The sequence below is a fragment of the Suricata suricatta genome, chromosome 10 (genome assembly GCF_006229205.1).
Source record: "Suricata suricatta isolate VVHF042 chromosome 10, meerkat_22Aug2017_6uvM2_HiC, whole genome shotgun sequence".
Classification (NCBI taxonomy): domain Eukaryota; kingdom Metazoa; phylum Chordata; class Mammalia; order Carnivora; family Herpestidae; genus Suricata; species Suricata suricatta.
This window is the reverse complement of record NC_043709.1, coordinates 114,442,817-114,456,591: the sequence shown is the minus strand read 5'-3', so window position 1 is coordinate 114,456,591 and position 13,775 is coordinate 114,442,817. Positions and strand designations below refer to the sequence as shown.

The 13,775-nt window shown below is 40.8% G+C and overlaps 1 protein-coding gene across 4 annotated transcripts in view; it reads left to right on the top strand.

Moving 5' to 3' along the window:
- The first annotated feature begins 444 nt into the window (after window positions 1-444).
- The window catches only part of MINDY3 (MINDY lysine 48 deubiquitinase 3), a 90,440-nt gene continuing 77,109 nt past the window's right edge, over window positions 445-13,775 (top strand). For 3 of the 4 annotated variants that reach the window (XM_029954551.1, XM_029954553.1, XM_029954550.1), the window contains exons 1-2: window positions 445-749; window positions 13,031-13,110. In XM_029954551.1, coding sequence (XP_029810411.1) covers window positions 656-749; window positions 13,031-13,110 — 174 coding nt within the window. In that variant the 5' untranslated portion in view covers window positions 445-655. Of the gene's footprint in view, window positions 750-4,374; window positions 4,457-13,030; window positions 13,111-13,775 lie in introns of those variants that run through there. The other variant, XM_029954552.1, reaches the window with a different exon arrangement.

Sequence of the window (13,775 nt, the reverse complement as noted above, 5' to 3'; positions counted from 1 at the left end):
CAGGCCGACAGACTTCAAATTATTGGCGGCTCTCTGTACCGACATAGATGTTTCCTCACCGAGACACAACCCTCGTCTTAAGAGTTGTAGTTCTGCATAACTAGTAACATACATTTTAAGGAATAGTCTACGTTCCAGGCCCCTAAGGCGTGCGCCTCGGAGCCTGCAGCTAAGCCCAGAGCAGTGCGCAGAGGCAGGAGGGTTTCCTGGATGGTAAAAAAAAAAAACAAACATGCCAACGCCCAGAGAACGCGGCGTGCCCGCCAGTACAAAAGCTACCACCCCACCCACGGCGAGGGGCGAGCTCTGGAAAGCGGGCGGCCACCAGAGAGTCCCTAAGCTCTTCCTGACCCCCCCACTTCCGCTTCCGGGGACCGACTCCCGGGCCCACCGAGGGGCGGGGACGGTAGCGAAAGGGAAGCCGGAAGTGGAAGTGGCCGGGCACTTCCGGCACGGGAAACTCCTTGCTGCCGCTCGGGCTGGCTTGACAGGCGCGGTCCCAGCGAGTAGGTCGCTCTCCCTTCGCCTTCCTCCCGTCCGCCCTCCCAGCTCGTTTGCCGCTGCCGTCCCGCACCCCCTGTCTCTGAAGGCGCCCCTTCCCCATGTTCCGGGGCGGCAGTCCTGAAAGCGAAGACCCGCTCGCCGGTACCCCATCATGTCCGAACTGACTAAAGAGCTCATGGAGCTGGTGTGGGGCACCAAGAGCAGCCCCGGTCTCTCTGACACCATCTTCTGCCGCTGGACGCAAGGTACCGGGACGGGGCTCTGGCTTCCAGCCGCTTTCTTTGCCCTGACTGCGGCGCCCCTGGCTTGCCCTGCACTCTGTCCCAGTTCCCGAGCTCAGCTCGGAAACTGGACTTTCTAGAAACGCCCTGCCTGGCTCGGGGGGAGTGGTTGAGTAGGAGAAGGGTTGCAGCTGTCCACTAAGCACCCCGAAGCGCCTCTGCCGCTCCCTGCGCTGCCCTCCGGCTGGAGAGAAGCAAGGTTGTTGGGCTGCGGTGTGTGACACGGAGGGCGTGTCCCGTGCCCCGGTGTCAGTTTCTCGGCATGTGTTGTGGCCCCCTGAATCCTTTCCCACTACCAAGGCTTCGTGGTATGGGTGTTTGCTTTAATTTTGGAGAGAGGGAAGTCCACGGGAAAGTCAAAGGAGCTAATTCCTTCTAGAAGGCACTTCTGTTGTTTTTGCATTTTAACTTTGTGGTTGGATGTAGTAGCCGGTGCTTGCTTTCAGGTGCTCTTTTGACCCAAAGTATCCCCAGTTTTGAGATGGGTTTAGTTATCTGTTACAGTCAAAAGGAATCATAGCACTTTCTGTGCCGGTCTAATTCAGACGGGATTTTGAGTTATGTGAGAAGTTTTATTATTACGAACACTAATGAAATAAGAATCACCATTTCTTGGATTCCTATGCTGTGCCAGGCTCGGCCTTTGGCACTTTATACTAGCAATTATATGTAATTCTTAAGTTTTAATAATAAAACACAACTTTGCATGTTACTTAAGGTGACTGAAGAAAGACTGAAGTTAAAGTGAGGTTATGAGCATAGTCTTTGGAGTCAGAAGGATCCGTCATGTAAGTATGTAAACTGTAGGCCCGTAAATGATAGCTCTTCAGTACTGTTATTAAATCATCTATTTAGAGAATACCAGTTCTCAAAGGATTTGGGGGAATTTTAGCATGGTAAATCTAAGTTCTTCATTAGTGTGTATTTTGTAACAAAAATTCAGAGTTGAGGTAAATCCCTTCCTTTCTCTCAGATATGCCTCTTTTAAGAGGTGGTAAACTAGGAATCGTGATGTATTACGTTCATTTCGGTTATTTAGTCCCTCACTCTTATTTCGCAGATGAGGAGAATGAGTTGTGAAGCTAAATGACCAGGCCGGATTCACACGTATTGATAGAAGGAGCGTGAATTATAAGTCTCCCGATTCCTAATACAGATTTGCCTTCACTGTACCCCTTGGAGTTTCCAAACTTTAACATGTAATTGCTTTGGCTCTTTTTACACATTTAATTACGTCCCTGAAGTGATATTTTCTGAAATCGTGGTCACCTGGCATTTGCAGGTTTTAAAGCTTACTTTCTACATTGACTTCATTTTGTCCTAACAGTGAACATTCCCGAGGTATACAAGGCTGTAAAGGATTAAGAAAACTTTTACTTCCCATGTAATGTGTCAACATTAATTCAGCGTGTACAGCATAGACTAAGATAGTGGTCAGCCTCTTATATATTAATACTGTGATGCCAGTGTCCAGGAGAATTGAGAGGCAGTTCTACTAGTTAAGAGAAGGCTTTGGAACAGGTATACTTTGGTTCCAGGTTCAAGTTACTTAATGTATTTAAGCCTCAGTTTGCTTCTCTGTAAAATGCAGATAATAGTAGTGTCAACCTTACAGGGTGGTTGTGAGGATTAAAGGCATGTAAATACATTTGGTCACTTAGCACAATATCTGACATAGTGAACACTCAGACAATGAAAGTTCGTAACCCACTTTAAACAGTGTTTAATTGTAGACTAAACCAAAGATCACTTTCTGGCCGTGAGTTGACAATTGTAAGAAATTATTGTTTATTTGATAAATAATCATTATTGTTTTTTACTTTTATGTACTTTTTTATTGAAAGATAGTTGAGACATGATAATCATTATTTAAAATATAACTTTATAATGACACAAGAGTGCTATGCCACCTTTTAGTCCTATAGGAGTTCCTTAATGAGAATCACTCAATCCACACCATTTCAATTTTTCTTTAATTCTTCACGGTCTTGGGGCGGCTGAGTGGATTAGTCGGTTAAGTGTCCGACTTCGGCTCAGGTCATGATCTCATGGTTTGTGGGCTCGAGCTGCGCGTGGGGCACTGTGTTGACAGCTCAGAGCCTGGAGCCTGCTTCAGATTCTGTCTTTCTCGCTCTCTGCCCCCCCCCCCCACTCATGCTCAGTTTCTCTCTGTCTTAAAAAATAAAAGATACTTCTTAATTCTTCACTGTCTTAACACTGCCAAATGTTCAGGCGGCCAAGTATGTATTTTTAAGTTACCACTTCTGAATCAGAGGGAGGTCGTTATTGGTTTTGCTGTGTTAAGTGTTGTTACATTCATTTATTCACTTAGAGGCTGAAGTCATTGCCAAGGACCACGTTGGCTGTTGTTGGGGATTAGGAGAAGAGGCACAGGACACTGCTTTGCTGCACTTGATTTACAGCATTTGCAACGTGACACCAACCTTGGCTCTGCTTCATAGTCTGTAACTGTGTGGTGACAACTGGAATCTTAGGAGTTTTCTGGAAGCAAGTTAAAAGTGTGAGATGTTTAGGGTAAATACTTGTAAAATTGTGTTTAGGGATATTCCATGTATGAAACCATGTTGATTGGTCACATTAAACGTTTTTTGATATGTTTAGAATGATCTGCAGGGGTTGCTGCAGCCCAGAGTTGCTTTTCTTCTCTTCATCCATCTGGCAGTTTCAGACAGTCTGTGACAGCAGTGAGCCACAGAAGTGGCACATGGTCGTTGTTTTATTTCACTTGGCAGTTTTAGATAATTCTCTTCTGCAATTCCTTTTTCTTAAAAAAAAAAAATAGGGTTTTGTGGGGGGTGGGGTTTGCCTGTTTTTCTTTCAAAGACAATTAGTTGCATAATTGGAAGGTTTGCAGTTGTTATTTTCTAACTGGGAAATTGAGTCTCTGCTGCCTTCTTCTCTCCTTCCATGGCCTGTGATACTTTTTTAAATGTGTGTGTTTTCTACCTCTTAGTCCGCAGTACCAGTTGGCCCCCTTGCCCTTCTTCCCACACAGGACGACAGTGTGCCAGGCCCCTGCAGGTTAGGCTTGGTGGGATAGGAAGGAAGACGCATAATAAGCATACCATAAATTGAGCCTATGCAATAGTTCGAAGGTAAAGAACTAGGGAGTTGTGCAGTGGGGTAATGTGGATAGGCCTCGTCTCAAGATGAGATTGGAGCATACCTTGCAGCAACTGGGTGAATTGTGCAGCTATCTGAAGAAAGGGTGGTCCAGGCAGGGAGAATAGCCGCCATAAAAGACTTTAGGCTATTCCTTGCATTTTTGTTCAAGGAACCAGAAGGCAACTAGTTTGGCTAGAGAAGGTATGAGGGTTGGGGAGAGTAACAAAAGATGATGGAAGAAATAATTTTCATTCAGTGGCCTAGAAAGCCTTATAGGCCATGGTCAGGACTTTGATGTTTCTTCTGAATGAAATGAGAGGCCATTTCGAGAGTTACAGCAGAGGAGAGAGATGACGTGACAACTTTTTAAAGGACTAATCTGACTGCTATGTTTGAGGGCAGGCTGGAGTGCCTGGAGTGAGACAGCAAGATGGAATGACAGACAACTGCAGTAATACAGTGGGGAGGAGATGGTGGCTTGGATCAGATAGAAGTACTGGAGATGGTAGCACGGGGTCGAATTGACCAGCTACCAGCAGAACCAGGTAAGAGTCATTTAGATCTAGCAGGAGTTAAGTATTAATCTTATTATAAAGGAAACCTTGACGTACATACTGGGAATATTTGTGTTTGTGGGTTTTTTTTTTTTTTTTTTTTGCTATTGATTGTCCAGTTCAGTGTTTGGCAAACTTTTCCTGTAGAAGGGGGTCACTGGCATTTATTATTTTTGTCTTAAAACTCATCTCTGCCATTGCAGCAACAGCAGCCGTAGATAATACAAGTGTGGCTGTGTTCCAAACTGCATTTACAGAAACAGGTCAACCCCTGATCTAGATTATACATTCTGCGAAACCATTATTCTCCCTGTTTCCCCGCTTTCCTTTAAGCTTTAGTTTATTGTTTTACCTATAAGATTAGCCAGAAAGGGAGAAACACAACTGCTATTTATTCCAGTTCCTTGTTTTGGGGGCCTTGTCAGGGCGTGGGCCTCGGGGGCGAGGTGGGGGATGGGGCGTGGTTGATTCAAGTTAGAGTTAGGACTTTGGGTAAAGGACCATTTTTGTTATGTATTATGAAAACATAATTTAGGGAAAGTGAGAGATCGGTTAAAATATTAAGTATAGGATGTATTTACAAGTTAATATGTTTATTATAATGTGATTTAACATTTTCCCAAAGTTATAAAATGATATACCAGTATTACTGAGTTTTCTTCCAAAGTGAGAATAATACTGTGAGAACATATCATTTCAGAGGATGTTGTTGTTGGACACCTTTTATTTCTCTCAAGAACAGATATTCCTTTCTCCAACCTACGTGAATCATGTCATCTAAAAGCCATTTCTTTTAACTTAAAATTTGTGAGTTTATATGAAAAAGTTAATTTCTTGGTACTTTGAATACATAATATGTTTTTTGGTTTAAAGTATCTGTCATAATATCTTAAATTGTTTTATGCTTTACAGTTTTTAGAAGTCTTATTTAATCCTTGCAACAACCCTTAGAGATACCCAAGGATAAATGTAGTATCCTCATCTAGAAAATGAGGCCCAGTGCAGATTTGACTCAAAGACTATCATCGAGTTTGTAATGACAAACCAAGTCTTTTCTCTGGGCTTTTGTTTACATGGGAATTCAGAAGTATGGAGGCAAACTTTGTAAAACTGGCCTGAATAATGTATGTCTGCATAGTAAGTCGTATGAAAGTAAAAGTCATATGTCTGCATAGTAAGTCGTTAGAAAATTGCAAAGAAGTTTGTGGCTCAAGTTTAAATTAGTTAGCAGCTATGAAACAGATTTCTATGTTTGTAATACTGTGGAATATGATACAAAATTATGTTCAGGATCAGATGCTTTAGATGGCTAACTTGAGATCTAATCAGAAAAAAACATTTTGTGAAGAGTTAATTCCTTTTATTTTTTTTTATTTATCTTATTTTTTTAACTTATTATTGAGAGACAGAGAGTGTGAGCATGCGAGGGGCAGAGAGAGGGGGAGACACAGAATGTGAAGGAGGCTCCAGGTTCTGAGCTGTCAGCATAGAGCCCAACGCGGGGCTCGAACTCACAAACCGCGAGATCATGACACGAGCCAAACTCGGACACCTAACTGACTGAGCCACCCAGGTGCCCCAAGAGTTAATTCCTTTTAAAAGTAGGAAGTGATTTAAATATGAGAATACAAGAGAGATAACTCTATATCCTAAAAAATTTAAATGCAAGTAAAACCCTATTATAAAAGGAGAAGCCTACTTAGCATAGTCCTATTTTAGGATAGAATACTTAATTTACATTTAATTGACTTTATTTCATTTTGCACACTAATGGCCTTTGTTCATTATCTGTTAACACAAACATTTATACTGTAGGGGCACCTGGGTGGCTCAGTCAGTTAAGTGTCTGGCTTCGGCTCAGGTCATGAGCTCACGGTTTGTGGGTTCGAGCCCCGCGTTGGCCTCTGTGCTGACAGCCAGCTCAGAGCCTGGAGCCTGCTTCAGATTCTGTGTCTCCCTCTCTCTCTCTGACCCTCCCCTCCTTAGGCTATCTCTCTGTGTCTCTCAAAAATAAATAAAAGACATAAAAAAATTTTTTAAAAACCTTGTATACTGTTATTAAACAGAGTTTGGTGTATAGCAGGTCTGCATAGACTTCTCCATGGGGTTTTTAGCTCTAACATACAAAGCAACTCACTGTAATGCATTTCAGCTAGAAGCCCCACCTATAGATTTTGTAAACTGCCTTGTGTTCGTAGTAATCTTAAGGAAGGTAAGAATTCGTTACTGACTCATGTTTATTACATACCTTGAAAGTTGGACAGAGCCTGGTTTCACCGTTGCCCCACCTCCTAAGGCCAGGGACCCTTTCCTTACTTCCATCCAGTAGGAGCAGGGCCTCTTGGCTTCCGCTCTCATTCCTGGGTTGACATCAGATGTGGTTGTCTTGATGTGATAGCCAGTACCCTTAGAGATCATTTGTCCTGACTGAATTTGTCCTGTTTGTCATACCTGTTTCCCACCCTCCATTCAGCCTGTCATCTGTTCAGTTTGTCCCAGGCTGCTGTGTACTGATGGAGAAGATTGTTGTCACCATCAACACACATGCAGTACTCAGACGTTAGTTGAGCCCTCAGTGTTTCTCTTAGTTCTTTATCTTGTCAGCTTTTGTTACGTCTCTCAGGATTAACGTGCTCCTCAATTCTCTTGTTCCCCTCATTCTTATTCAGTAATTCTGAATAATTAAACTTAAAATTTTAAGTTTTAATAATTTAATTTTTAGTAATTACAAATCGCTCTTACCCTCTTTGCCTATATCGTTAATTTAGAAGCCTGCTAAGATTCCCTTCTGGTAGGCCAGTGACTCTCAAGTTTTTGTTTTTTGTTTCTTAACTCAGGGTCCCCTTATAATCTTAAAAATTATGAAGATTTCAATATGAATGAGACCTGAAGCATTATTTTACGTTTCTGTAAGTATCTTGAATACGTGGCCCCTTAGAAGCCTGCTGGCTCCTCACTGGCTTCTCTCTTCAGCCTGTGGCAGGATGTTGTTAGGATGTTGTTAGGAAGTGTATGCAGAAAACCCAGCCTCCCAGACTGTGATTGGTGAGGTAGGAGTCTTAGAGTAGACTTTTCAGATCATTGAGGATATCTTCCTTTGATACTACACCAAAACTTGACAAGTGGTAGTTTCTTAGAGGTTAATTGTGATCTGGAATCTGAAGCCACATCAGTGATTTTTTTTTTATACTGTGTTAAATTGAAATCGGTTGGTATGTCTTGTTCTTTGAACAGTTCTTTACCTGTGCATTCATTTCTAACAGCATGCATCTTTTATCTGGAAGTTACTGGTCCACTGGTTTATGCAGAAATGCTAACACATTTCATAATATGATAACAAAAGTCACATTTATTTCTATGACCATTGATCTCATTAGAAAAATCTCTAAGAATTGAGACGCTGTCAAGTTTACAGAGGTGAATGCAGGTTCTCCAGAATTTTAGTTATTGCTTCAAAGCCTGAAAACTTACCCCTGGTGAAGATACTGTCTGTCATTTCCCTTAAAGTATCAGGCTCCTTCATTCACTTCTGAGAAAGGATCTGCCACATACCCAAGTCTGAATAATGATAGTTTGTCGATAGCGCTTCAAACTAAAAACTGTGCTTTCCAAAAAGCAGTTCCTGCTTGCAATTCAGAAAATTACACATGTGCTTTTTCTTGAGATAGCAGTCATTATCAAGGTATGTAGCTTTAGTTTCCATTTTGTCCTGCAGAGTATTTTTTAAAAGGCCATTTTATTCAAGGTCAAGATTTAATAAAATTAGCATCAGTAAGGGCATTCTTTAGTTAAATTGGCTTTTTCTGTGTCCAAGGGAGTGCGGTTTTGTTTACTAGGATGATGACTGCTATACAGCTTAAGGACACTCCTGTGCGGAGGCACCAGTGGTAAAACCCACCATTGCTTTTGTACCATCAGTGTGAATGTCAACACAGCGTAAAGGGCAGATGATGTCCTAGTACCATTATGAGCATTGTTTTAACCTCTACTAGATCGTCTGAAAGGGTCTCAGATTTCCAAGGTTCTGTAGACCACACTTCGAGAATCTCTCTTTACCCAGTCCCACCACTTCCACACCACAACTCTTTCAGGACTTGGAGTCTTTAAACTTCCTCTTTCCCATATAATTGCCCCTTTGCTGTTTTTAAACTCCTGTTCTTCAGCCTATATAAATAATAATAAGTAATGATTCTTTATCCAGCTACCCTTCAAGCTATCATCCTTTCCCCCTTTCATTTGCTTAACAAATAATTTGCATTTACTCTTTCTTCTTGTATTCTGAATCACTCCTCAACCCTTTAAAATTTGGGTACTCTCTCCAGTCCTCTAGATTTCTTTTGTATTCCAGTGATGTGCTTTGGAATCCAATATTTACATTTTTGTGTTTACTCAGCATTTATAACAAGTAACTACTCTTTGCTTGCTGGAGGACTTCAGTGTGTTTTTCTCTTACCTTTCTAATCTGTGTCCATCTTTGCTGACTCAGCCTCTGCTTATTTTTTAATGTTCCCAACTCCGTTGTCTTTGTTGTACACGTTCTCATTTACTATGATTGCTGTGTTGAGGATAATTCAAATTGTTGTCTTTAATCCTAAACTCTGCCCTAAGCTCCAGACCCCTATTTCTCCCCTTCTAAATAGTGCCAAATCGTTATCTCAAAACTGAACTTGGCATACCTAGAAACAAATTCCCCCATTATCTTTCCTTGCAACAATTCAAAAAGCATTTATTGAGCATTAACTATACAACATACTAGGAAAACATTAGTCAACAGAACAGGCAAGACCCCTCTAAAGCAAATGATAAACAAGTAAACAAACAATAATATAGTAATCACAGATTATGAAAAGTACTGGTTGTTCTGGAGAATGGTAGGAGAGACCAACCATCTTAGATCTTAGATACACCTACTTAGATAGGTGTAGGAGGGAGTGTCTCTGAGGAGTTAACACCAACCACAGTGCGTCCTTAAGAAGAAGAAGGATTCAGCTTTATGAAGAGAGAAGGGGAAATGTATGTAGCAGGAACACCAAGCACTAGGACCAAGTAAAGACCTTGCCATGATCACTGTAGATGATAAAGATGAGATTGAACTGAGGGAACGTGGGTTTGATTGAACATGATGTCTGGTAAGGCCATGAAAGGGAGTTTAGATTTCATTCTCATTGCCATTGAAAGGTATTAATTAGGCTGGACAAAATCCAATTTCCAAATCTAAAATATTTCTGTGGTAAGTCCGTGGTGAAGAAATAAGAATGGAGTCAGGACAGGTGGGGAGAAGTGGGGACATCGAGTTGGGAGCTGCTAACAGTCCTTGAGGTGAGAGACAACCATGGTTTGAACCTCAAAATAGACCAAGATGGGATAGAAATGGACAGATAGAAATCATGTTTTGGGGCCTCAAACCAAGAAGATATTGCCTTACGGTGACAGAGACAGGGTTAGCAAATGTTTCTAGTGCAGGGAACAGTATGTTCAAAGGGCAAGACACCAGAGAGAAAATGGGTATATGAGGAGCTGAAAGAAACTCAGCATGCCTGAAATCTAAGAGGAAGAGTGGCAAAGGATGAGGTTGGAGATTTCAGGTAGAAAGTAGAATAGACGGGACCATGATAAGGAAATGAGATTCCCTTCATGTCTGGAGTTCTAATCTGGGCTCTCATTGAGAATTCGGTGAATACAACCAGTAATGGAAATCTTGGGAGTAGATGAATTACCCAAGGAGAATGTATGGAATGAAAGAAATAGAGTTCCTAAAGCCAAGGTAGGAGGAACATTACCATTTAAGAGAAGCTGACCAAGGAGACTGAGAAGAAACAAAAAAGGAAAATTTGGAACAAAATTGGAGCAGCGAAGCTAAGGGGCAAAGGTTTTTCAGAAGTCATTGGTGAGCATTTCAGATCATTGTCTAGAGAGTAAATAAGAAGAGACTTGAGGAATACCCTGTACTGGTCATTAATGAACTTAGTGAGAATGAATTTGGTGCAGTCATAGGTTGAAAACCAAATTTTTGTGGGTTGAATAAATTGTGAGGTAAGGAGAGTGAGAGTGCACGTAGACAACTGGATAGATTTTGAGAAGGTGGTGATTGGAGTTTTTCCTGGATTTTTTTAATAGTCCAATAAATTTTTTAAATTTATACTTTTTAAAAGCTTTGTTAAAAAATTTATTTACTTTTGAGAGACAGAGTCCCAGTGTGAGTAGGGGAGAGGCTGGGTGATTGGGACAGAGAATCTGAAGCATGTTTCGGGCTGTGAGCTGTCAGCATAGAGCCTGATGTGGGGCTCGAACTCAAACCACAAGATCATGACCTGAGCCGAGGTCAGATGCTTAACCGAGCGGCTGAGCTACCCAGGTGCCCCGAGACTTCAGTTTTTTAGCGCAGTGTTAGGTTTACAGCAAAATTGTTGGGAAACTCTAGAAATTTCCCATATACTTCTTTTCCCACAACATGCATAGCCTCTCCTATTATCATTACCCGCGACCAGAGAGAATATTTGCTCCTGTTGATAAACCTGCATTGACATATCATTGTCACCCATGGCCCAGAGTTTATAGTTCACTCTTGGTGGTGTACATTTTTTGGGTTTGGACAAACATGTAATGACATTTATCTTTAATTATGGTTTCATAGTATTTTCACTGCCCTAAAAGTCCTCTGTGCTTTACATATTCATCCTTCCCTCTCTCCACCAATCCCTAGCAACTACTAATCTTTTTAGAGTTCAGATTCTATAGATCCTTTGCATAGCTTTACCTTTTCAAGGATGTCATATAGTTGGAACCATACAGTTCTGATTGGTTATGTCATTGAGTAATACTCATTTAAGGTTCCTCCATGTCTTTTCAGGACTTGTAAGCTCATTTATTTTTTAGTGCCAAATAGTATTTTGTTGCCTGGATGTATCACAGTGCATTTACCCAGCGGTTCACTTAAGCACAGCTTGATTGCTTCCTTTAACAGTTACGAATAAAGGAACTATAAACATCTGTGTGCCAGTTTTTGTGTTGATAGAACTTTTCAACTCAAGTAAATAGATTTGGTGGATTCTTAAGGAGGTTTTCTCGTTGTTAAATATGTGAGATCCAGGTTTAAGTACTGTTTGAAAGAGAGGAATTGCAAGGTTACAGAGAGGAGGTGGGAGGGCGTGGGGCCCTCTAGGGTATCCGTAATCTCACTTGCCGTCGCCTAGTGTCTCGAGCTCTTACGTCTTTGCCCCACTTGCACATACACATTAAATCTTAATTTTTGCCTCAGAAATACTGTTTAGATATAGTTTCTTCTGTCCATACTAATGCCAGTTTTATTAGGTTGATACCATCTTTGTATGGCTGTTGAAACAGTCTCATCCCCATTCTTTTCTTTTTAAAAAAGAAACCAAAAAACCCAGTACAATCATATTACAGCTTTAATCAGAACTTGTCATGGTCTGGCCCTTCCCAGTATTAACCTCCTGTCAGCTTTCTTCCCCCTTTTACCATCTCCCCTGCCCTACCCACTACCACCTTGAAGCTACACTACATTTCCCTCTGACTCGTAAACTTGCCCTGCTCTTATCAAACCTTTTTCTTTTAATAAAGGCATTTTCTTTACCTCCGAGTCATTCTCCACCCTTGTGTTTCGCAAATCCCTATTCAAGATCAGCCTCAAGGTCGCCTGTTATAACTTGACTCAGGCATGTCAATCATTCCTCTCTGTAGCCACGATACTATCTTCATACTTCTGTTGTAACTTACACTTATTCTTTATTTGCCCTTATGTCCTTGTTTGCCTGTACTGTTGGCTTCTACAGACCAGGGGCTTAGTCATTCATATATGCATCCTAGATGCTTAGTATAGTATCTTATGTTCATCAGATGTTTGTTGGATGAATGACTGAACTACAAGTGAAAGCTTACGTAGTCCTATCATGTTGGAATTGAAAACAACCGTTTGAAAGATAAGGACACAGAGACCTACAGAGGCAGAATATTTCCTGAAGGTGGTACAGATATGATTTTCCAGACCTCTGGCCCCATGCTCTCTGTAGGAAGCTGTGCTAGTTGCTCCCACTCAGTCCCGGTTGGATAGTACTGAAATTGAAATAGTATGGACACATTCACGGTCTCTGATTTAAGTTTAAGCTTATAGAAGGTAATTCAGAGATTGGAATGAAAAAAGCTTCTGTACGAAAAGGTCCTAAAAAGTGTTTGAATTCAGTAGATAGAGTATGTAGTCTTTCTTCAAATAAATGATGTAATTTAGTGGTCTTTCACTGAGGTTCACACTTTATTCCTTTAGTCCACTGAGAGGGTTCCCTGGGTGCAAAATGCGTGTGTGTGTGCGCGCGCGCACATGTGTGTGCGTTTATGTGTATTTGGGGCACAGGCGTGGAACATAGGCTTCATATCTTTTTTCAAAGGATTCCTTGATCCGCCAAAAAGTTAAAACCACTTTGCCTGACTAACCTCGAGATGTTTTGCTTTTGTAATTAGTGGTTGTTTTCAAAGAAAAATACGTTAAAAATTCTTTGGGCTGCTGTTTGAATTACATTTTTAATGTTTGCTACTTGCTTTCATTTTTAGGGTTTGTGTTTAGTGAATCAGAGGGATCTGCATTAGAACAGTTTGAAGGTGGCCCCTGTGCTGTTATTGCACCTGTTCAGGTAACATAGACTACTTTACCGACTCCTTAGAGGGACATGTTCAACGTTTCATACTTTATTTTTTGTTTTCTAATATCTGTATGCCATGAGACTTGGTCAGTTATCTCTTAACTTTTATTTATGTAAAGTGCTATAAATATCTAAAATAAAAATGAACTCAGAACATCAGCAGGTTATGCAGCAATAGCCTTTTAGCAATCTTGTATTAATAGGTGTTCCTGACCTTCAGAAAATTGGGAATTAATAATGACCTCTTTCTAATACAATGATCCCGTTGAGTAATAGCGTTTTATCCTATGGAGAGGTACATTGTAGCCATATATTATTTTCATTTGTTTTCACTGTAGAAGTGAGTTTCCTAAAAAGTTGAAGATGAGTGAATATTTTCATGCTCTACAACCTTACACATTTTTTAAATAAGTTGTCTTTACAATTTTAGGCAATGGCTTCGACTTGTAAAATAAAATCAGTAATAACAGACTTCAAACAGAATTTCCAGAATGTAAAAAAAAAAGTTTTTCTTTGGACAGATAGTGTTAATCTGACGATTTTGAATCTTGATATGTTATGATGTTTGAATTTCAAGGGCCAGTTTGCCACAATCAATCATTATATGTTTAAAACCACTAATTGAATTTTCAGTTTACTATAATACTTACAATGTC